This window comes from Microtus oregoni, unplaced genomic scaffold (genome assembly GCF_018167655.1).
Source record: "Microtus oregoni isolate MIOR12 unplaced genomic scaffold, Mior012 000015F_ref0000493, whole genome shotgun sequence".
Taxonomy (NCBI): Eukaryota; Metazoa; Chordata; class Mammalia; order Rodentia; family Cricetidae; genus Microtus; species Microtus oregoni.
Window position 1 is genome coordinate 17,885,582 of NW_024543074.1, and position 22,029 is coordinate 17,907,610.

The 22,029-nt window shown below is 47.7% G+C and overlaps 1 protein-coding gene across 2 annotated transcripts in view; it reads left to right on the top strand.

Moving 5' to 3' along the window:
• The window catches only part of Asic2 (acid sensing ion channel subunit 2), a 1,085,888-nt gene that overhangs the window by 996,738 nt on the left and 67,121 nt on the right, over positions 1 to 22,029 (top strand). For both annotated transcript variants that reach the window (XM_041664595.1, XM_041664594.1), the window contains exon 3: positions 18,287 to 18,414. In XM_041664595.1, the coding sequence (XP_041520529.1) occupies positions 18,287 to 18,414 (128 nt within the window). The remainder of the gene's footprint in view (positions 1 to 18,286; positions 18,415 to 22,029) is intronic.

Consider the following 22,029-nt stretch of genomic DNA (forward strand, 5'->3'; position numbering starts at 1 on the left):
TTGTTACTGTAAAAGTGCTCCTGGGAAAATAGCTGCAGAGGAGTGGTTTGGGTGACGTCTCTGGAAAGTGAGTGACACCTGGAAATAGGTCTGCCCTGCCTCCTTTTCTGCCTGGTCCTCTTTCCTTTATAAGAGTGGGATTGTTATATTGAAGGAAAGGTTAGCACGCTCCCCACATAGAAAAGAGATGAGAGTAAAGATACCCTGCAGGTGGAGACTCCAGTCTGCTTCTCTCCCTTGCTCCCTATGGCCAACCCTGGAAGACCCCAAGGCTCCAGGGAACCCAGTTTGAAAACTCTGGATGGGAAGCCAGCGGGGTAGACTAGTCAGTAAAGTGCTTGCCTTGCAAATGTGAAGAACCAGGTGCGGATCGCCAGACACCATCTAAAAAAGGGGGTGTGGTGACATGGGTTTATCATTCCAGAGATAAAGAGATGAGGAGTAGAGACAGGAATATTCCTATAGTACCCAGCTAGCCTAGCCTGGTCTATGTGGGGGACATTTCTCACATTTCCAATGAGAGACCATGTCTTAACTAAAAGTTAGATGGCTCAGGAGCTGAGCCACAACACCCAAAGTTATCCTCCAACCTCCATACATACAACCCATACCCACATGCGCACACATACAAGCACATACTAAAAAGAGAAATAAAGGAAGGAAGGAAGGAAGGAAGGAAGGAAGGAAGGATTAGAGGGGATTGGAGGTTACTGATATGAACATGATGGCTGATTCTATGGCTGTGTCTGTCTCATGGGAGAAAGGGGCTCCCAGCAGGTCTGGGGAGCAGTTGAACCTCAGAGCAACTGCTGGTGGGGAATTCTGATTAAACACAATGGGCTGAACACTCCCATTTATGAGACACTCCCTCTTAAAGCTTTCCCAAAGGGCACCAAAGAAATTTTCTTAGGGTAAACCCACAGGGACAATGGCAGGTGTCATAGTGTGGAAGAAGGACAGAAGGGAGACTGCTGGTGACTGACTTGAACCTTGACAAGTCAACCAGGACCCCATCATTCCCACCCCAGAACCCTAGAGAGTAAAGTTAGGGGGGTTATTTAAAGTCTGGGGTGCGGTTCTCCTTCTTCCTCAGGAATCATTAGCCATTGGTCCGTGAAGGGGGAAGAAGCAGAAGCAAGTGAGCAGGGCTTGTGGGTCCAGCTTGTGGGTTGATAGAGATAACTCTCCAAGAGACAGCCTCAGTGAATCAGCTCGGCTTTATTCCAGCATCTAGGGGATATATAGGATTGGGGATGGTAGCTAAGGAATCACCTAATTTGCATTAAACAGTGTGATCCTAGCATAAAGCTCCTATCATAAAGGACAAGTCTTAGCTATCACACGTGGAAACACAACCCTATTGTAAGGCTCCTAGCACAATGTCTAATTCCTATATGGTCAACAGGGGGAAAGCTCTAGCAGGGAACTGTGCCAAGGGTCACGCTAGAGATAAATCAGGCATCCAGGTTCAGGGACAACATTCAGATAAAGTTGGGCCTCAGGGCCTAGAGACCTTCTCCAAATAAGGATAAGCAGAAAGCAGGAAGCCTTACTAGGGAGGGAGTCCTCCATGTTGCTGAGTTCAGAGAGAGCTGCTGGGTCATGGGTAGACAGTACCGCTGACCAGCAGGACCCCCCAATCCTGGGGGATGAGCTTGTGGGCATCCCCAGTATCCTTCTGTGACCCAAACAACCACAGAGTTACCTCTCTCACCCCAGAAGAAGGTGATACTGAAACAGATATACTCTGGACTTGGGGTGGTCCGGCCCAGCAGATGACAGGGTGAGGTGCTAAAGGAAAACAGCACAAGGAGTCAGAATCCTTGTGAGAGGCAGACACCCAGCCAGCCAGGCTTATCTGTTGCACCTACCCTTCACAGAGGTCTGGGGATGCCTGGAAACTAAAGAGACGGGTCAGGACAGACTAAATGACCAAGTTAGATCATGCTTGTTAGATCATCACTTAACAAGCCCCCAAAAACAGACAAGGAAAGTTTACAAGCTTTAAGTACCTCTTAACCGTGAAGGGACAACCACAGGGCCATGCATTTGAGGGACGCCACTCATTTAAGGGCTGAGACTAACTAAGGACCCAAAAGCGAGCAAACAAAAAAGTGTGAGGTAGAGATCCTTGCTAATCTATTGCACAGGCGGTAGCGTCAGATTGCTGAGGTTCGAATCCCAGCTATGCCGCTTCCCAGCTCTGTGGGCTAAGGTGAGCTGTTTCATTTCTCTGGGCATATTATATCACCTCTAGATTGGGAATGATAATATCTACTCTATTGTATTGTTAGGCAGGTTTAAATATGAGTTAAGGTAAATGATGCGTTTAGAAAAGCACCTTAGTCATATTAAGTAATATGTAGTATTTAATAAATGAAAAACTAAATGCATGAAACACACAGAAGCATCAAAATAATTTAATTAGCATCCTCAGAAGAGAGAAGAAGCAGTAATACATCCACAGATGCCCTGGATGATATTAAAAAGGGACAAGTTGAGAAGAAGAAAAAGACTGAAGATTAAAATACATTAAAATGCAATCTATAGGAGGACTGGAATTTAGCAATTCTACCCCAAAAGTGAAAATTAAAATACCAACAGATGTAAATGGGAGAGGAAAAAACATAAAAATTAGAGAATAATGCAGAAAAAAAATCCAGCATCTCCATAGTAGGAGTTCTGGAGTGGCAGAACTGAAGGACCAGGGGAGGCTATTGGGAATGAATTGATGCAGCCCTTCCAAGTCCTGTCTGTGGTGGGGACAGACTATATAGGTCAAGGCAAAATTTTTGCAAAATCTGGGCTTGCAGAAATAAAAAAGAGACATCTTAAATGTTTCTGGAGAGGAAGGAAATGGTCGTCTCCCTGGGGTATGGAATCAGGTGTCGGGACCACACTCAGGAGGCAGAGCATCTCTGGAGGTGAAGCAATGGTCCTTCCTGTCTGATACAGAACCCTACACTCACCAGACTGCAAATGAGGTGTGAGTGTAGAACTGGGATTTAGGAAGATATGTCTTGGGTAGAGTTTTCTGGAAGTTACTGCAAGATGAGAGAATAAAGACAGAAGAAGGTTCCTGTGGGAGTCTGGAAACAGAGAACCTGGCATAAGGAGAGTTCTGGATGCGGATGGAGAAAAGGGCAGGTGTGAGGAGGAGGCAGAGAGTCCAAAGCAGAGCAGGCAGCTGTGGGCTCCAGGAGGGACCACTTTTGTGGATCTGGCCAGTCCTGAAAGGCATTTCAGAGTTCTGCTCCCAGGCCAGGGCTCCAGGAGAGAAAATGGGACAAATGAGAAAGCAGAATGCCACGCCAAACAAAACCAAAGGCAGGGGAAAATTAGAAAAACTGAAATCACAACCCTCGATGGGGTTGGAGAGAGGGCTCAGTCGGTAAAGCACTTCCTTCAAAAGCATGAGGGCCTGTGTTCAAATCCTCAGAACCCAAATAAAAAGCTGACATGGTTTGTGGCTATAGCCCCAGCAATAGCAAGATGGAAGATGGGGATAGGTGGTTCCTTGCAGCTCACTGGCCAGCTAGCATGACCTATTTGATTAAGTTCCAGGCCACTGAGAGGCTTTGTCTCAAACAGAAGGTAGAGGGTGCCTAAAAAACAACTCCTGATGTTATCCTCCAACCTTAACACGCATGCCATCATCCACACACTTGTACCCATACACACAAGAACACCCAAGCACGTGCCTTTCTATGTTACAAGACTGGACTGTGGACAATATTCATATAGTCATAAGTTTATAAAAACTAAACACTAATTGATTCAAAGTCTATACAGAGTCTATTCAGAGAGTTAGCAGAAAGGAAGTGTACATCATAGCATCCCATGGAAGAAGCCCACATATTCATTATCCATGGTAAGAGCTCAGGAGAAAGCATGTCGAAATTGTACCACTAAGACATAACTGACAAGCAGTTGTTACCTGTGAAAGGTAAACATGAACATAGGAAAGACAGTTCAAGCAGTGAGCTTAAAGTTGATGCTTCAGAGGAAAGAGACCTGGTGGCGGGGGGGAGGGGGGGCTGGAGGATTCAGAGATGGATCAGGAAACTGATGTTTTTCATTCAGTGCCTTGCAGCACCATTTAGCTTTTAAAATTATGTACATAGACTGCTTTGATAAATATAAAAGTTAAATTAAAAATAACCATAAATTTTTACCATAGCTGGAAGGCCTGAGCAGCCATCAGGGAGAATACATTTCCTACCCCCCCCCCATTACAAAATGGGACACAGCAAAAATGAGACTGATGGTTGCCATGGTTTCGTCAGCATCTCTGCTCCCAGTAAAAACTCTTGCCGTGGTGCCAGGTCCTAAGGACTTCCCAAGAATAAGAGGCTGCGGCTCTGGCCTGAATTCTGAAGAGTCCAGAGCACAGTGACATGCAGCCACCAGCTGAGATGTCCCGCTCACTCTCAGTGAAGGGCTTTGTGCTGGGTGGGCATCTCCACAGGTGCCCGAAGACTCGGGAGGAGTGATGCTATTAATTAGATGTGCTGCTGGAGGCCGGCATCTATGAAGCAACCTGATTTTTATCTGGCTGGAGACTTACTGTGATGCAGAAAGCACATACGATCTTGTTACAGGTCCCAGCCAGTCAGCAGTCCAAAGAGAATACGCAGGGAGCTGATGAAACAGACCCACCCTTGGTAATCATGACTCCTCTTTAGGAAATCTTCACTCAGCACCCACTGTGTGGTTAGGCATCTTGGGGATCCAGGCGAAGATCCAGGCTAGGTTTTCAAGAGTATACAATCTAAAGACTTTCTGGGGTGTCCATATATAGGTCTGGCATAGTTCAAAATCTTTTCATTTTATACCTTTTTTATCCAGTGTCTAAGGAGTGGCCAAGTCTTCACATTGTGGTCAGGGAACATGAATGAGTGCCATTGGGTTCTATAACCACTAGAATAAAAATAGAGAACACGGGAGGAGGCATCAGTCCCAGAAGGGAGGGAAAGAGTGTCTCAGGGGAGCTGTAGAGAAGAAATGACCTTGGCTTCCCCATTTACGAGGCAATACGTGGGAGTTAGAGGTGACTGTGTGGTTATGGGTTGCTGAAATCTCGAGTACAGAGAGAAGAAAGGCAAGATCAGCCCGGAGCGTGCTAGGCTGACTTCTAGGTAGAGGGCAAACCATCTCGTAACTGGCCTGGTGTGCTTTACTAAAATGTAAATGTGGGGTCTGGAAGTGCGGCTCACTTAAGAGCACTGCAGTTCTTTCAGAGGAAACAAGTTCCATTGCTGGCACCCATGTTGGGCTGTTCACAACCATCTATAACTCCCGGGTGATGCAACACCCTCTTCTGGCCTTCGTAGACAATGGCATACGCGCGCGCGCGCGCACACACACACACACACACACACACACACACACAAATGACAATAATTAATAAGATAATTACTGATGTGGGTCTGGAAGTCAGTCCTCATCCAAAAGCCTGGGCTCAGCTAAGAGCTTATTAGGCATGCAGAATCTCAGGACACGCCCCGAATCCTCACTGCACCACGGTCCCTGGGGGACTCACAGACATTCAGTTGTAGGAAGCTCAGGCCTAGACCACTGTTTCCCACCACAGAGGCTGGAGAATGCCTTCTTAACAGCAAAGCCTTTCTCTTAGATCACCACACGTGAAAACCTGCATGTTTTTGTATTCCCTGATTGAGAAAATAGTCAAACACGGTTGCTATGAATTCTCTCTCACTTAGGATGAATCTTGAATTTGGTACACTTACCGGTCGGTACGATACAAGATCCACTCAGGAGCCTCATCAAACCTGACTTCTGCTGTCCACATTTTCATGAATAGAATCATATTCATCCACTAACTGCCTCTCTAATTTCAGAGACATGAGCCTCCCCAGTGGCTTTTCAAAGGTGCCATCTCCCACATGCTCATCGTCCAACCCAGTGATCAGCCTTTTTATCAAGCAATTTATCTTCTCTGAGCCCAAATGCACTAGGGAAAGACGTAATTTTTTTAAAAATCCTTGGGGTACATCTTTTTGTAATAAAGCTGGGCTGAACTCCATACCTGGCGCCTTCACTGATCCCTGCTTTGCAAAGATTCTGTTTAGCAGAATCTGTGTAGCCACACTTCTTGGTGCCTGGCCATAATTTCACATTCCTATCTCTTTTCCCAGCTTGGACACCTGGCCCTGCATTATAGGAGGTGCTATTGATCCTCTGATCCACACACACAGGAATTTCTAACCTTTCACTGGTTGACATATCTAACAGCTGCCAAGAAGCAAGTCTCTTCCATAGTGCCCTAGCTAAGTAGTACTGAATCCAGGATTGGAATCTATATCTGACTGGGTCTACCTCGGTCCTTTCCACTTTAAAATGAAAAAATGTATAAGGCTGGAGAGATGGCTCTCAGTTAAGAGCTCTTGCAGAGGTCCTGAGTTTGGTTTTTCGCACCTACGTCAGGCTGCTCACAACTGCCTGTAACACCAGCGCCTTCTGGTCTCCATGGGCACCTATATACACATGTACACACATGCACATGCGTGCACAAACACACACACAGAGAGAGAGAGAGAGAGAGAGAGAGAGAGAGAGAGAGAGAGAGAGTCACACAGAAGAAGAAAGGAAAAGGAAGAAAGAAAAGAAAGGGGGAAAGAGAGAAGATAGAAATATATTTAAGATTTCTTTGAGTAACAGTTCAACAAAATATCAGATTTTTGTCCTAGGGTCTTTAAAATATTTGTGTGTTCCAAGACTCCTCAGCAGGGATTGCCACTTTCCCCAAAGTCTTGGAGCCATTCAATAGCACTCCCAGGGCAGCAGTCATTAGAACACTGTGTTTCATGTGTTGCACTGGCCCAGGACAGACAACTGAAGCCATCCTGCAAGGGGACCCAGAGCTGATTTTTATTTTCTTCTACCAAAAGCTCGGGTAACCTCGAACTGTCATGTGAAAGCAAAGGAGCTTGTTCGTGCCCACCTCATATTGGATTGTCTTCCTCAGGGCTACTGCCTTCCTGGGTCTGTCTACAAGGGAGGAGCAAAGAGGAAGGACAAGACACGCACACTCCAGTTTTAGATAGATAGACAGCAGTTCGTGGTTTCCTGATTGGAAAAAATCAGCCCATCTGATTTGATATGAGCTCTGAACGGTCGTGTCTGTTTTTTAAATCTGTTTTTTTCAAATGAGATGCAGTGAAGTTAAGAGATTTACACATCGCCCTTGTCTTAGTCACTGTCCTATTGCTGTGAGGAGACACCATGACCACGGCAGCTCTTAGAAAAGAAAACATTGGGCCGGGCGGTGGTGGCGCACGCCTTTAATCCCAGCACTCGGGAGGCAGAGGCAGGCGGATCTCTGTGAGTTCGAGACCAGCCTGGTCTACAAGAGCTAGTTCCAGGACAGGCTCCAAAACCACAGAGAAACCCTGTCTCGAAAAACCAAAAAAAAAAAGAAAACATTGAACTGGGGGCTTGCTTATGGTTTCAGAGGTTTAGTCCGTTATCATCATAGTGAGGTGCCTGGTGGTGCACATGGCACTGGAGCAGTCCCTGAGAGCTTTACATCCTGGTCCACAGGTCCAGTCAGAGAGAACCTGGGCCTAGTGTGGGCTTTTAAAACTTCAAAGCCAACCCACAGTGACACACTTCTTCCAACTAGTCTGTACCTCCTTCAACCAGGCCACACCTCCTAATCCTTCTAATTCTTTCAAACAGCTCCACTCTCTGGTGACTAAGCATTCAACTATTTGAGTCTGTGGACCACCACAGTTCCTAGCTCACAGCAAGTTAAAGCTAAAACTAACTCAGAAGATCAGCCCCCACATCGCTTTAACAAACAAACAAAAAGGTGTAAGACTCTGAAGAGAAAATGCAACCTCTCTGGGACCACATGGCTGGAAATCAGTTAGCTCATTGGTTCCAGTGCCCACATTTCTGCTGATGAGCCCACCTGCTTCCCTTGCCAGATCTTGGGGCCCTCTGATTTCTCAAGTGCCCGCAAAGGCACAGGGACCAAAAAAATGTTTCTGGTGGAACTCAAAGAGCGTCCAACAGTCCCTTTCTACCTGGTCCCTTAAGTACCAATGACAGGACTCTTGTCCCCACCATGGTCACTGTTCAACTCCCACTGAGCTTCCCCAGGACCTAGAGATGAACGAGGAGGAGCTTCTGAGCCCACCATAGGTTAACATATTCTCCCTTGCATCCCTGACTAGCTTAGAGACTATGGGCATGTTATTGGGCAGCCAGTGAGTCATGTGACCAGTTAATAAATGACAGAGGGAAGTGAGGACTAAGACATTTGGATGCTGGGGTTGCCTGGCTGTCACCTACCAGGTACACTGGCCACTCCCTCCTCTGTGAACCTCAGTCTTCTCACCTGAAAAATGCCAAGTTTGTTGAATTGTTGAAGGTTCTAGAGCTCTTGTTGCACCAGAGTCCTCTGCATCCACATATCCTAGTCTCTGGACCTGTTTGTGATTTTCCCTAGGTTTTGGTTTCTTCATAACATAAACGATGAATAAAATACAGTGCAGTGGAGATATGGGCAGCCGCCACAGCTTGGCTGGAAAAACCCAGTTAGGCTGTGAAACCCCCATGCTTACTGTTCTTATGCCAGTGTTGTGGTTTATGAGTCCCAGAGAAGGCTGCAAACTCAGGAGGCTCAGGATCCTGGCCTACAAAACCTCAGTGGACCCCAACCCAGTAGAGAACATGGCCAGGGATACCGAAAGGCACCAAGTGTCTAAGTAAAGCCACACACAGGCAGGCAGAGAACAGGGAGGTCAAAGCTTGATTCTAGATTGGCTCTGTGTAACTAGGTCATGTTATCTCACTGAGCCTCTGCCTACCCATCTATACAATGGGGACACTGATTGCCGAAAGTTGGTGGTTCACACCTTTAATCTCAGAACTCAGGAGGCAGAGGCAGGTTGATCTCTGTGAGTTCGAGGCCAGCCTGGTCTACAAGAGCTAGTTCGAGGACAGGCACCAAAAGCTACAGAGAAACCCTGTCTTGAAAATAAAAACAAAAAACAAAAAACAAAAAAACAAACAAAACAACAGCAACAACAAAAATAACAATGGAGACACTGACCTTGCAGAATGAGATGACCAACTAACCTCTAGTCACACCTATGCCTTTCTTACTTCCTTGCTGTTCTTGAGCTAGGCTGAGCGCACCTGTGTCCTGGACACTTAAACTTGCTGCGTTCTCTGTCTAGAAGGCTTTCCCTAGGTCATCTCACACTTCTCCACTCCTTTTACCTGGGTTTAGAGTACAAATGCCGGAGCCTAAGGCCTCCCCAAAATCCCATCCAAGAAAGACATACCGTGCCCCTCCCCCCACTGCTACTCCTAGCACATGCCAGACACACAAGCAGGACATCATGAGTGTTCCTGTTTGCTGCTACCCCTCCCCAGAACATAGCTCCAGAAAGACAGAGACTCTGCCTGCTTTGCCGCTAGACTCCTGCTCTTTAACAAAAGAAAATGCCCACAGGCGGTATTGGGGTCCAGGAAGGGTCATCACTCAATCTTAATGGTCAGATAATTAACAAGACAACTAAGGATCAAAATGAAAAGTCCTAAATATTGGGCACTGAGTGGTGGAGGGACAGCTTGGAGGAGGGCATAACAGTAAGATGGACAGAGGCCAACCAAGTGGAGCTGAGGAAGGGCTAGCTAGCCCAAGCAAAGAGGACTGTAAGACAGCCAGAACCCCTGACCTGATGCTGACAGTGTGATGTTAGTAGCACAGCAAATGGCTGTATTCTCCCTAGCCTTGACTCTGCCTTTTAAGCCTCACAACCCCCTCTGGAGAAAACTCATGGCATCCATAGTCATTTACAGATGAAGGACGGGGGCTGGGGAGTGAGACCCCAGAAAGTGAATAACCTGTGAGAGCCTGAGAGATGGATTTGATTTCACCCTGCCTAGCCCCAGACCTCCAAGCAGCTCACCAACCATCCCAGGTTCTCTGTCCTTCTCTCCCTCCAGGTAGGAGAGCCATGTGCTTCAGCCTGCTCAAAACACCTCGCTCACTCATTTGGGAAAGGGGTACACCATCTTAGAGGTGAGCCTTGAGTGTAGATGAAGGTGGGGGGAGTAGATCTAGGCCTGGTGATACAATCTACAGACTGGAAGAGTTCGCACAACTCAGGGATAAGCTGGGGTAAGCTGTAGAAGCTGGCCTGCCCCTGAAGAGGGTGAGATCTCCATCCTTAAGGACACGCAAACAAAATGGCAGCTCTTCTAGGAACAGTGGTCTAGTGGGAACTCCACTGTCTCTCAGGGGTTAAATGAAAGATTCCTTGGGGCCTCTACCAATCGAAACTCAGGCAGAACTCAGGGGTACCCTCAACAGGATAATAAGAGGAGAGATTGATCCAGGGCTGTTTACAAAAGAGCAGGCAAAACATAGAAAAGCAACAGGGCTCCCTCAAGGTCTGGGACTAAGAACAGGGAGGGGGAGCCATTGTTCACTAGGGAAGAGGGGAGAGAGCTGCTCTCAAAGGTCAGAGAGAACATGGGCCAATCTGACACAAACTAAAGTGGGAAGAAGCAGCCTCATTTGAGTAATTGCTCACGCTAGATTGGCCTGTGGGTGTGTCTTTGGGGCATTGATTTGATTAACAGTTGATGTAAGAGGGTGCAGCCCACTGTGTTTCTGCATCAGACTCCTGCCTTGAGTTCCTTCCTTGGCTTCCTTCAAGGATGGGCTGTCACTGTAAGCCAAACAAGTCCTGTCCTCCCTTAGTTGGTTTTGGTCGGAGAGGTTTATTTCAGAAAAAGAGAAGCAAACTATGAGCAGAGTGAAGGCACTCCCAAACTCCCAGGACCCCCACCCCCAACCTCACCCCGGTCTGAGCTGTGGTCCTCTAGAGTGACAAGTAGCTGACCACCATGATCTGGCATATAGGGGGGCTGTCTTAGGGTTTCTATTGCTGTGATGAAACACCGGAGCCCAAAGCAGCTTGGAAAGGAAAGGATTTATTTCAGCCTAGTTCCACATCACAGTCCATCACTGAGAGACGCAGGGCAGGAACTCCAGTAGGGCAGGAACTCCAGTAGGGCAGGAACTCCAGTAGGGCAGGAACGTGGAGGTAGGAACGGATGTGGAGGCCAATAAGGGGTGTTGCTTACTGGCTTGCTCCTCATGGCTTTCTTGACCTACTTTCTTATGGCACTCAGGCCTCCCAGGTGTGGCACTGCCCATAGGGAGGTGGGTCTTTCCGCATCAATCATCAATCAAGAAAATGCCCCACCTGCCTATAGGTCAATCCTACTGAAGCTTTTTCTCACCTAAGATTCCTTCTTCCTGACGGTGGTGGCGCACACCTTTAATCCCAGCACTAGGGAGGCAGAGGCAGGTGGATCTCTGTGAGTTCGAGGCCAGTCTGATCTACAAGAACTAGTTCCAGGACAGGCTCCAAGCTACAGAGAAACCCTGTCTCGAACAAAAAAAAAAAAAAAATGTTTCTTCCCAGATGACCCTTGCTTGTGTCAAGTTGCCCTAAAGACTGGCCAGCACAGGGACAAACACCTCAGCCTGAGATTCCTCTCTGGCACCAATGTTCTACAGATCCTTCATTCCCTGACTGCCTCCTCAACTAGATGCCAGAGGGCAAGAGAGACCCCACTGTAAAATCCCAAAGCCCCCATTAACCTCCCAGGAGCAGAGAGCAGCAGGGAGGCGTGGCACCGGGGTGAGTGAGCAGCAGCTATCCTGCACTGGGAGACATCCCCTCTAGAGTGCCATCCCCCTGTCTCAAGCTGCCCTTGAAGCTGCGCCCCCCCCCCACATAGTCACTGTAATAAAGTTAGTTTTGTCCAAAACAAGATCGCTTTGTAGCAACACATCCCTTGCTTGAGCCTAGAAAATTCCCTCTGCTTTCAGAGCCACTTTTCTTCCTCCTTCTCTCCCGTGCTTATTTCCTCCGCGTGTTTCCTGTAATTTGCAAAGATTAAAGATTTAAGCTTCTTTTATTGCCCTGTACTTTCCCTGCCCCATTATGCATTCTTCCCGTCACTCCTGCCTTCTCCCGCGGAGCTCCCAAATCCATTCTGCTCGCACAGAAAACACCTCCCCAGGTAAATCTCACCTTGTGCTTGCCAGGCCAGGCTCCCAGAGAAGGCTGGCAGAGCCTGGCTTCCGCAGGCTGAACTCTGCTGAGCGACGCTCCTCGTGATTCAGCACCGTCATTCATGTTAAGCTATCTGGGGTTCGGCTCCATCCCAATTAGCACGGGCTTCTAAGGCTGGGGGGCGGGGAGCTTTCCCTTGCTCTCAGCTCTCTCACACTCTGCATCACTCAGGCTTTGAGTCCTGGTGTTCAAGGACGTGTAAACAAATCCTTCACAGCACCGGGGCCTGCACCTTTGAAAGAGGCTGTGTTGTAGCATTTGGTGGTGAGAGTGATGTGAACCGCAGCAGGGCTATCCAGACAGTCACGCTGGATCTCTGCTCACAGGGGCCACCAGCCCAGTGTGATGCTGTCACTACCACCTATGAATTCTTGATTTTTTTTCATTTGGAATTTATTCCCATGAGTAAATGTTCGCAGACCCTCTAGCATTTTTTACACTGTTTTCCAACAAGGAGCCCACATTGGCTTTTTGTTCTATGTGGGTGGTCCCAGATACAGTTTTCATTGTGGCTGTTGTGCAGGCTGTCCCCCTGCCATCTCAGCAGGTGAGACCTGTGGGTCCCAGGCACTGGTGTTTCCCTGTTCCTCCAGAACCTGGGTGGATGCAGCAGGTCCCAGGGCAGGGACAGGTTTCAGGGCAGAGACAGGTCCTAGGGCAGGGAACAGCGGGTATATGTAGAGGTTTAGGCCCTCGCTCATTTGTTCATTCAGTATTTATGAAGCTCTGCTGTGTGTCAGCCGTGTGGTGGCGGAACTGGGGAACTGACCATGAAGTATATATGCCTGTTCATGGTTCTGCATTCAGACCCTCAGAACTGCAGGGCACCTGCTCACACTGAATGAACCACACGAAGAATGCCAGGTTAAAAAACGGTCTTTGGGGCTATGTAGAAAAACCCTGTCTTGGAAAAGACCAAAAAAATGAAAAAATAAAAAATCAAGAGACTTGACTTTAAGCCCTGGCTATGCCCTTGCCTTGCTGTGTGACCTTGGGCACGTCATCCTTTCTCTGGACTCTAGCACTGTTTCTCCAAATGTGGCTCCGATAACCTGTAAAGAATTCCTGGAAATGAAGGGTCCTGGTTCTTCCCATAATGCCTGAGTCAGAATTTCTAGTGCTAGTTCCTATGTATCAAAGAGAAAGGGAGGTGGGGGGGAGAGAGAGAATATGATAGACTATGAGATCTCTGGGTGGTTTCAACAAGTATTCTAGAACCTCAAAGGTAGGGGAATCTGAGGTTATGTTTGGTTCTAATAAACTGTATTTGGTTCCTCAGCTCTCAATAAAGTGCCTGCCATATTCAGGAACTGATGGAGATGGGGAGCCAGAGGAGCAGGGGTTGGAGTGGACTGCCATTCACAAGTAACCTGGAGAACAATCCAGAGGAAAATAAAGGGCAGCTCTAGGGAGGAATAGAAGCATGCTCTCTCTAGAGACATGGAAATGAGACTTGGGGAGAGTGGAGCTGGATAACTGAGAACTACAGCTTGGTCTGCCCATAAATCCACCCGCGTTTGCTGTTCAGATCAACACCGGAGTAGCCCAGAACCTCTGTGGACAAGGGACACACAGGGAAAGCTATTCAAGAAGGCAGGATAGTGACTGTGGAGTCACCATCATGCCTGTAACCCTGAGAAGGCTTGTGGTTGGATGCTCCACCACCGTGCTCTCCAGTAAGTCACTAGCTACATAGTGGCTCGGCCAATTTGTTCCCATTAGTTAAAATAAAAGGCCCAGCTTCTCAATCATTGGAGCCACACACTTCAGGGTTACAGAGCATGGCTCCTTCCATGCAGAAATTTCCTCTTGCACAGCACAAGTCCAGAAGAGCAGAAACTGGGAGTGGGGGAGAAAGGGCCTGTGAGACGACCTCGCCAACCTGAGTTTGGATCTCCAGCTCCCACACAGAAGCTGGGCAGAGCAGAACACACCAGTAAGGCCGGAGCTGACAGAGCGGCGACAGGTGGAACCATAAAGGGTTTTGGCCTGCCAGTTTTGTCAAGTCAGTGAGCTCCAGTTCCGTGAGAGATTCTGTCTTTAAAAATTAAGTTGGAGAGTCTAGAGAGACGACTCATTGTTAAGAGAGTGCACTGATCTTACAGAGGGCCTAAATTCGAATTCAGTTCCTAGTACCCATGTTGAGCAGCTCACTACAGCCTATAACTGCAGCTCCTCTAGGATCCATGAGTGCATATACCCATGCACAGACACACACAGAGACACACACAGGAGAGAGACAAGGTTAAGAATAAAGCTTTTTAAAAAATAAGTTGGAGAGCAATTAAGAACGATACCAATGACCATAGTGCAGATATACCTGCACACATCCATACAAACACGTACATACAACATGAACGCAATGACCACACACACACACACAGAGAGAGAGAGAGAGAGAGAGAGAGAGAGAGAGAGATCCATCATCTGCTCCTCTCATCCATCCAATTGCAGTTAATGTAAAATAAAATGAGCTTGCTTTAGGTTTACCTGTGCCTACAGCTACTATTATATAGCTTCTAGAATAAACCAAGGTCTCTTGCAAAACCCCAGCCCAGTCTGATTATTCCCGTGTGGTCCTCACTGGCCAGGTTCCGTGGGCTGATTGTTTTATCCATTACTCATGGCATTCGCCACAGAAAAGCTTCCTTTCTTCCTGGAGGCCACCAGCCGTGCTGAGCCCATCTTTACTGGCTAGAAGGCTTCCTAAGACCAGTTGTATAGCAGCTTCCACAAGTTAGAAACAAGTGCCGGCAGCTTACCAGTTCCTTCCCAGGGCTCCCTGAAAGCACTCCTGTGCATCCTCGTAACTTCAGCGTCCCACGATTCTCAACTTCTCTAGCCTGTGCTTGGGCTACTCATTCCCTTTCTTGGGCAGAATTTAGAGAACATAGCTCTGGAACTGAACCACTGGGCACCCTACTCTCACTCAGTGTTCCTCCCTGACCTAAAACCCTTCCTTAAGAATCTACCAGCCATGGGTGAGGCTAGGGTCTGGGAGGGACAATAAGCACATTCTCCACCATCTATAGGAGATAGTGATACAGAACCATAGGTGAACAGGAACCTGTGTGCGTCGGTGTTTGGATAGTGTCTTAGTTACTTTATATTACTGTGAAGAGACACCATGATCAACTTATAGGAGAGTTTATTAGGGCTTACACTTTCAGAGGGTGAGTCCTTGATCATCGTGGCAGGAAGCATGGCAGCAGGAAGCAGGCATGGTAGCTGGGAGCTTTCATCCGGACCCACAAGCAGGAGGCAGAGAGTTAACTGGGAATGGGCATGGGTGTTTGGAACCTCACATCCACACCCAGTAATACACCCCCTCCAATAAGGCCACACCTCATAATCCTTCCCAAGCAATTTAACTAACTGGAGACCAGTGTTGAAACATATGAGCCTGTGGAGCCCATTCTCATTCAAACAATCACAGGTAGGGCGATCTGGGTGAAGAAACCACAGAACAGTTGACCACTAGAGGGATGTATATATATACACATATATATACATATGTATATATAGCTTGCCTATGATTCTGTCCCAGTGTATGAAGCCCCATCTGAAGCCATACCCTGGCAAAGCCACACCACTTTTCATGAAGCCTCATATCAGCCACTGGATGCCGAGTCTAAATTCTGAAAGTACTGCCTACCTCCAAACCGCAGACCAGGCCAAGCCTGCCTCAGTCAGTCACTGGCACACTTTCTACAGTCTTAATATCCCTGTGACTGCCCCAGCCCTCCTCTCCTCTGGCAGCTTTGGTGCGCCCCAGACCTTCCCTAAACCATGGACCCAGCACGGACATATCCTACCTCCCTCCCTCATCCTCACCTTCTACTCCAGTTCCCCTCATTTTGGCATGTACCCACCTTCTCCCCACTCTTTTCTTTGGAAACATTTCATTTGGAATCCAGACTGGCCTTGCCTGTTAGTAAGTGGCTACGCTTCAGTTCCAGAGCACCCCTCGTTCATTCAGTCGGGGTCTGGATGTCCTGGTGAAGAGGCCTGAGGCCCACAGACAAAGCTCAGCTCGAGGAAGGAGACGGGCAGCTAGGGAACAGTCACAGAGTCTCGCAGAGCTCTGGCATGTGGATACAAGAGCTACAAGAGAAGGGGTCATTCTGGGTGGGGCTGAGGGATGAGTTCTTCAAGGCAAATACGGTAGGCATCAGGTGGACAACGCAGAAGGACACTTGAGGCAAGGGATTTGTGTGTCTATGTGCTACCGGGAACCAGCAACAGACAATCCTGGCAGCCTTGGAAGGCGTTACCACATGGACTATTCTCAGAGCAAGGCTGGAAGTGGGGGCGGGAGAGCAGGGCTGCAGAGCCAGGCTCCTTCCTCATAGGCAAAGGGGGAGCCCTACAGGTTTGCACTTCGGAACCTCATCTGTAAGCTGATGCAATCCCCCTGGTGCCTGCTGTGCTCCACCAACAGTGAGCACAACTTACTAAGAAGCCAAGCTCTGCCTCTCCTGTCCCTTTTGACTGCCAAGGGCCATTTCTCCCGTCCGGGCTGTCAGGACGGCCTCTGCTATGGCTGCCTATCTCGTGAAGCTCAGAGGAGGCAGGTGTTCAAGCAAGCCCTGTGTTTTTGTTTCTGATTCTATACACTGTTTTTCTCTTCCTGACATTCTCATCTTCAGCTCATGGCCCAGGAAAGAATTAGGTAAATAAAATATAAAAGCTTCAGAGGCTGTCTCCAGGAGGCTAGATGGCAGCTTGGGAAGGAATATTACTCATCTTATAATCGCATTTTACAAATATGGTGGCTGAGACAGGGAGGTAGCCTAATTGACTTGAATTAGATTCACATTCTGGCTGTAACAGAAAACAACACATTTTTTCCCCCTAATTCTAAGGTCACACAGGCTGGAAAGTTAGCTCGTTGGTTAAAAGCACACACTGCTCTTCCAGAGGAAGAGCGCCAGCAACCATAGCCCATGGTTTACAATCTCCTCAGCTCCAGCTGCTCTGGCTTCTGTAAGCACCTGAACTCATGTGCACATACCACACACAGCTTAATAAAAATGCATCTTTTTAAGAAATTCTAGACAGGCATCGTGGCTCACGCCTTTAATCCCAGCTCTTGGGAGGCAGAGTTTGAGATCCGTCTGATCTGTATAATGAGTTACAGTACAGCCAAAGCTACAGAGTGAGGCCTCGTCTCAAAGAGATAGGCAGGCAGGCAGGCAAACAGACAGACAGACAGACAGATAAAAATAAAAGTTCTAAGGTCCTGGGCTAGGGAGATGACTCAGTAGGTAAAGTACTTAGGCCACTATGGAGACATGAGTTCAATTACCCAGAACCCGTGTGGAAGAGCTGGGTATGGTGGTATGCACCTGTAACCCCAGCACTTGTGGGCTAGAGTGGCTTAGAGACAGGTAGCTCTCAGGGACTCTCCCGCCTAGCAGAAATACTGAGCAGCAGGTTCAGGGAGAGATACTGTTTCAAAGTAATAATGGAGGAGGAAAAGGATGATGGTGATGGTGATGGTGATGATGATGGTGGTGATGGTGATGATGATGATGATGATGATGATGATGATAGGGAGAGCAACTGATGAAGACATCCTGATTTCAGCCTCTGACCTCCACAGACTCCCACACAAGTGAGCTACTCATGCACATATAGTACTCATACACATACAATACACACACACACACACACACACACACACGTTCTAAAGTCACAATTCTTAAATGATCTTTCATAGCTTTTACAACCAAGGCTGTCTACAAGGTTCTGCTGAGTTTCTTTTGAAGGCTCTGTGGGGAAGTCCGTGCTCTGACTCTTTCCAGCTTCTAGAAACTGCATCCATCTCTTAACTGGTGATTCTTTCTCCCTTTTCAAAGCCAGAAGCTTGGCCTCTTTGCTCTCTTTCTCTAACTCTGGTCCCTGCTCCCTGTCACAAGGACCCCCTATGACGGCTCTGAACCCATCGGCACAATGCAGGTTACTCTCTATCTCAAGATCCTTCACGGCCCCATCTCTATGGAAAGTCACAGGCTCGGGGTTCAGTGCTGCAGATGTGGGGTCATTATTTCTACTACTCAATACCTTTGGTGTCCCCGAGACTGCTCAGCCCCAGGACCTCGTGAGCACCTGCCGTCCCTGACCTGCGGCTCTGTCCACATTTGTTCTTTCAGAGGAGACAACGTTTGAAGCAGGAGTGAAGGTTCAGATCCACAGTCAGTCTGAGCCGCCTTTCATCCAAGAGCTGGGCTTTGGGGTGGCTCCAGGGTTCCAGACCTTCGTGGCCACACAAGAGCAGAGGGTAAGTTCCCCATGCTCCCCAGATCATGGGTCCTCAGTTTAGTCCAGCTACCTCAGAAGCATGAGGAGAAGTGAGAAAATACTAAGTAAATGCAGTTCTCCAGAACCTTCTATTGACTCCTAAAATCACCTGTGCAAGAAGTGAAATATAACTTCCTTTTTTGTTTCACCGAATACTTGAGTATTCTTTGTTCCCCCAGAACATTCTACCACTCCTTTTGTTATTTAGTTACTCATTGCCAGTGAATGCTAAAACAAACCGCTACACCAGATTTGATAGTCTTAGCATTTGTATTAATGAAATTCAAAGCAGCCTACAAAAGGAAAGGGATGAAGCAGTCTCTAGCTCTCCCTGCTTAAGAAGAGCAAAGCCTCTTCCTGGAGTTTCCCGCCCACCCTTTGATGAAGCCTTGGGCAGAGTCCCACCCAGTCAGCAGGGTCTGCAGAAAGGCAGGGAGAGGGCTGGCACCATTCATGTCTAAAGTGGGTTTTACATCTCAGAAGGGAGATTGTCTCAGACGCTCAGTAGGGAGGCCGTCTCAAAGCAGAGCAGCCAGAGACAAACGCAGTTTCTTTCTCCAACTTCCCAATATTTGCTGTCTGCTTTGCTGGAACTAAAAGAGAGTCCCCATCCAAGCCAACCAAGACGGTTAACTGGGTAAGGAAGAGTCATGTGTAGTGGGAGGTTCCCGCTGAGGGGGAAGTGGTTACAGAGCATAAAGATGAGGTTAGCCCATCGTGTGATTAGATGACTCTGTCATCTTTCACCTGGTACTGGCTACAGCTCTTTAGATACATCATAAAGTGATATTCTGAATTAAAAACTTGTTTTAGATCCATCAATAATATAATATATATATATATATTATATATGTATTTGGATTTTCGAGACAGGGTTTCTCTGTGTAACAGCCCTGGCTGCCCTGGAACTCCCTCTGTAGACCAGACTGGTCTTGAACTCACAGAGATCCGCCTGCCTCTGCCTCTGCCTCCCGAGTGCTGGGATTAAAGGCGTGCACCCCACACCCAGCTTTAAACTAGCTATATGTTTTAGGTCTCTAAGGAAGTATTTATTAGTGATGCCCATCTCATGCACGCTCTATTCTGTGCACACTCCTGGTCATTTGGTTAAGGTGGAGGTCAGCCTTTGCTGCAGTGCAGGTGGCAGAGGCGGTAGTTTGGGGATGAAGGCATGGATTCTGGGAGGTTATTCTGGACTCTACAGACCCCAGAGACGGAGGTAAGTGATGTGAACAGAACATATTCTTGAAGGCATAGAATGACTCAAGATGGACAGCTGAACCAAATTTTGGGCTAAGGATGTGACAGTCAAGAAGAGTGAGACTCTGAATTACCCAGTATAAGCAGGCAGACAGACAGACAGACAGACAGACAGACTGAGAGATACTGGAACCTAAGCTCTTAGGCTCAATGGGCTCCTGGACACTGCCGGAAGTAAGCAAGGCCAGTTAAGAGTGGAGACCACATTTCCAGCAGCCGTGTTCTACTGCAGTAGAGCCAGGAGTCCAGGGTGAGTGGCCCTCAGCTTGGATTTATGCAGAGACCATTGGGAGTTAGAGGGACAATGAAAAGGACTTGCGCAGAATCAGAGAAGTGGAAAACTGTAGAAACCCAAACTGGGCGTGGTCCGTGTGAAACCCATCAGGGCATACTCCCAGTGCTGATAGAAGTGGGGTTCCTCTCACAAAGAGCCCGGGAACCTGGTCCCCATCCATCCTCTGGTGTATATAAATTGAAGGGTTCATTCTTTCGACAGCACTTTGCTTTTTTCAGGGTGACCCTTTTGAGGGGGGGCTAGAGTTGCCATGAGCTGTTGGAAACTGTGCCAGTGTTAGATCAGGTCTCCAGAAGCCGAGATGGAGAGAGTCAGTGAAGAGGCTGAAGTGGGGGTGGGGAGAGTTCTCAGCATTTGTTCCTGGGGAGCAAGTCCACAGGGCTTCAAAGAATCAAGCATGGGTAGAACCAATAGGTATGCTGGGGAAATCTTGGATGCTGAAGAGTATAACCGTGACTTGTTGTCTAAAGCAAAGCCTCGCTTTGTGGTTTGATGGATGCACCTACCACGGCTGTGGCGACAGCCCTCTTGGGTCTGCCTTGCTCTGAGTACAGAGCAAATGTACTGCGCTTCTTGGCACTTGAACCGTAGCTTCTTTCTCCTCTGGTGAAGGTAGGAGAGGAGAGCACTGGTGGAAGCTGCCGCTGTTCAGTAGATTGAGAGACATGGTTGTTCTTCCCCTGCTCATCCTTCGTCCATGACATGGAAGAAAACTCTTGGCTAGGGAAGTTGGAGCAGATGATTTTTAAGAGCTTAAGTCGGTGTTTCTCTTGCCAAGATGAGACTGAGGGGCTCCCCGTGGTGAGCAGGATGCAGAGAAGCCGATTTGCAGCATCCAAGGGCAGCGGGACTGTTTGTGCGGCCGAGTATTGATGGCAAGTCAGCCACATTCATTTCCGTATTTCTCTGCTTATTATAACTAATAACGAGATATTTGTTAAACATTTTACAGTCTTCAGTGCATTTCCGCTTCATCATTTCATTCATATTAATAGAGAAATACAAAGCACATCCCAGAGCTAAATCTAATAATACATTATGTTTACATGTACAGAAAAGAGCATATTCACGGGAAATAAGACTTGAAGGAAATAAGCCAAAATACCCACAGTGGGGCAATTATGAATGATTCATCTTTTTTCCAGCTTTTCATGTCTTCTATAATGTGGCTTTGTCTTATTTATTTGTCCAGCAAATATTTGTTGAGCAGCTACTGGGTGGGGGCGGGGGAGAGCAGCAGGGGGAGGGACAACGTGCCAAACAATACAGACCCAGTTTCTGCTCTCCCAGAGGCTACAGGTGGGTGCTGGTTTTAGCAATGAGAAAAATCCTGCCCAAGCCAAGTATAACGTGGTAAGGGACCCTCGGCTATACATTTTCATTCTACCAAAAGGGACCCTGGTGCTCAAACATTGACTCTCATAGATGGCGCCAGTCTTTCCTCTCTTTTCAAAATGAATTGTTCTCATTTTGTCACTTCTGAAATGGGGTGTTTGTTTTGGGGATCAATTAGACTTCTCCATGACAACAGGAAGTGATCCTCTTTCTTGATAGTGCCTCATCTGTGGCACATCAGTGAAATATGGCAGCCATGGTGTTCTCAAGCCGAGATGCTCTTACCTCAACCCAAAGTGCAAGGGAACCTTGAAGTAGGTCAGAGGTCACAGGACAGTGGACCAGAAAGCCCATTCCTGGAAAATCGATATGACTCATGCTAAGACAATTGATTCCAGAGTAGGGGCCCTTGTGACTGGGAGGAACCAGCGCTCTGACTGGGAAAGTCTTCTCATGTAGTAAAAATCCTCCCTTGCATAATTACACGCATGCTTTAGTATTTATCTATATTGTAATCACAAAAAAAAATACATGTTCTTGGGCTAAATACCAAAGCAAAAATCGCTTTTCTAAATGTGTGTTTGCCTTTAACCCAATTAAACCAAGGTATGTCCCTGCCTGAAAAATGCTTCCTTGGGTAGCTCTGCTTTCTTATGAGCTCCTGCAATAAACCAGGGGCTCCACCACCAGAGACAGGCAATGGGG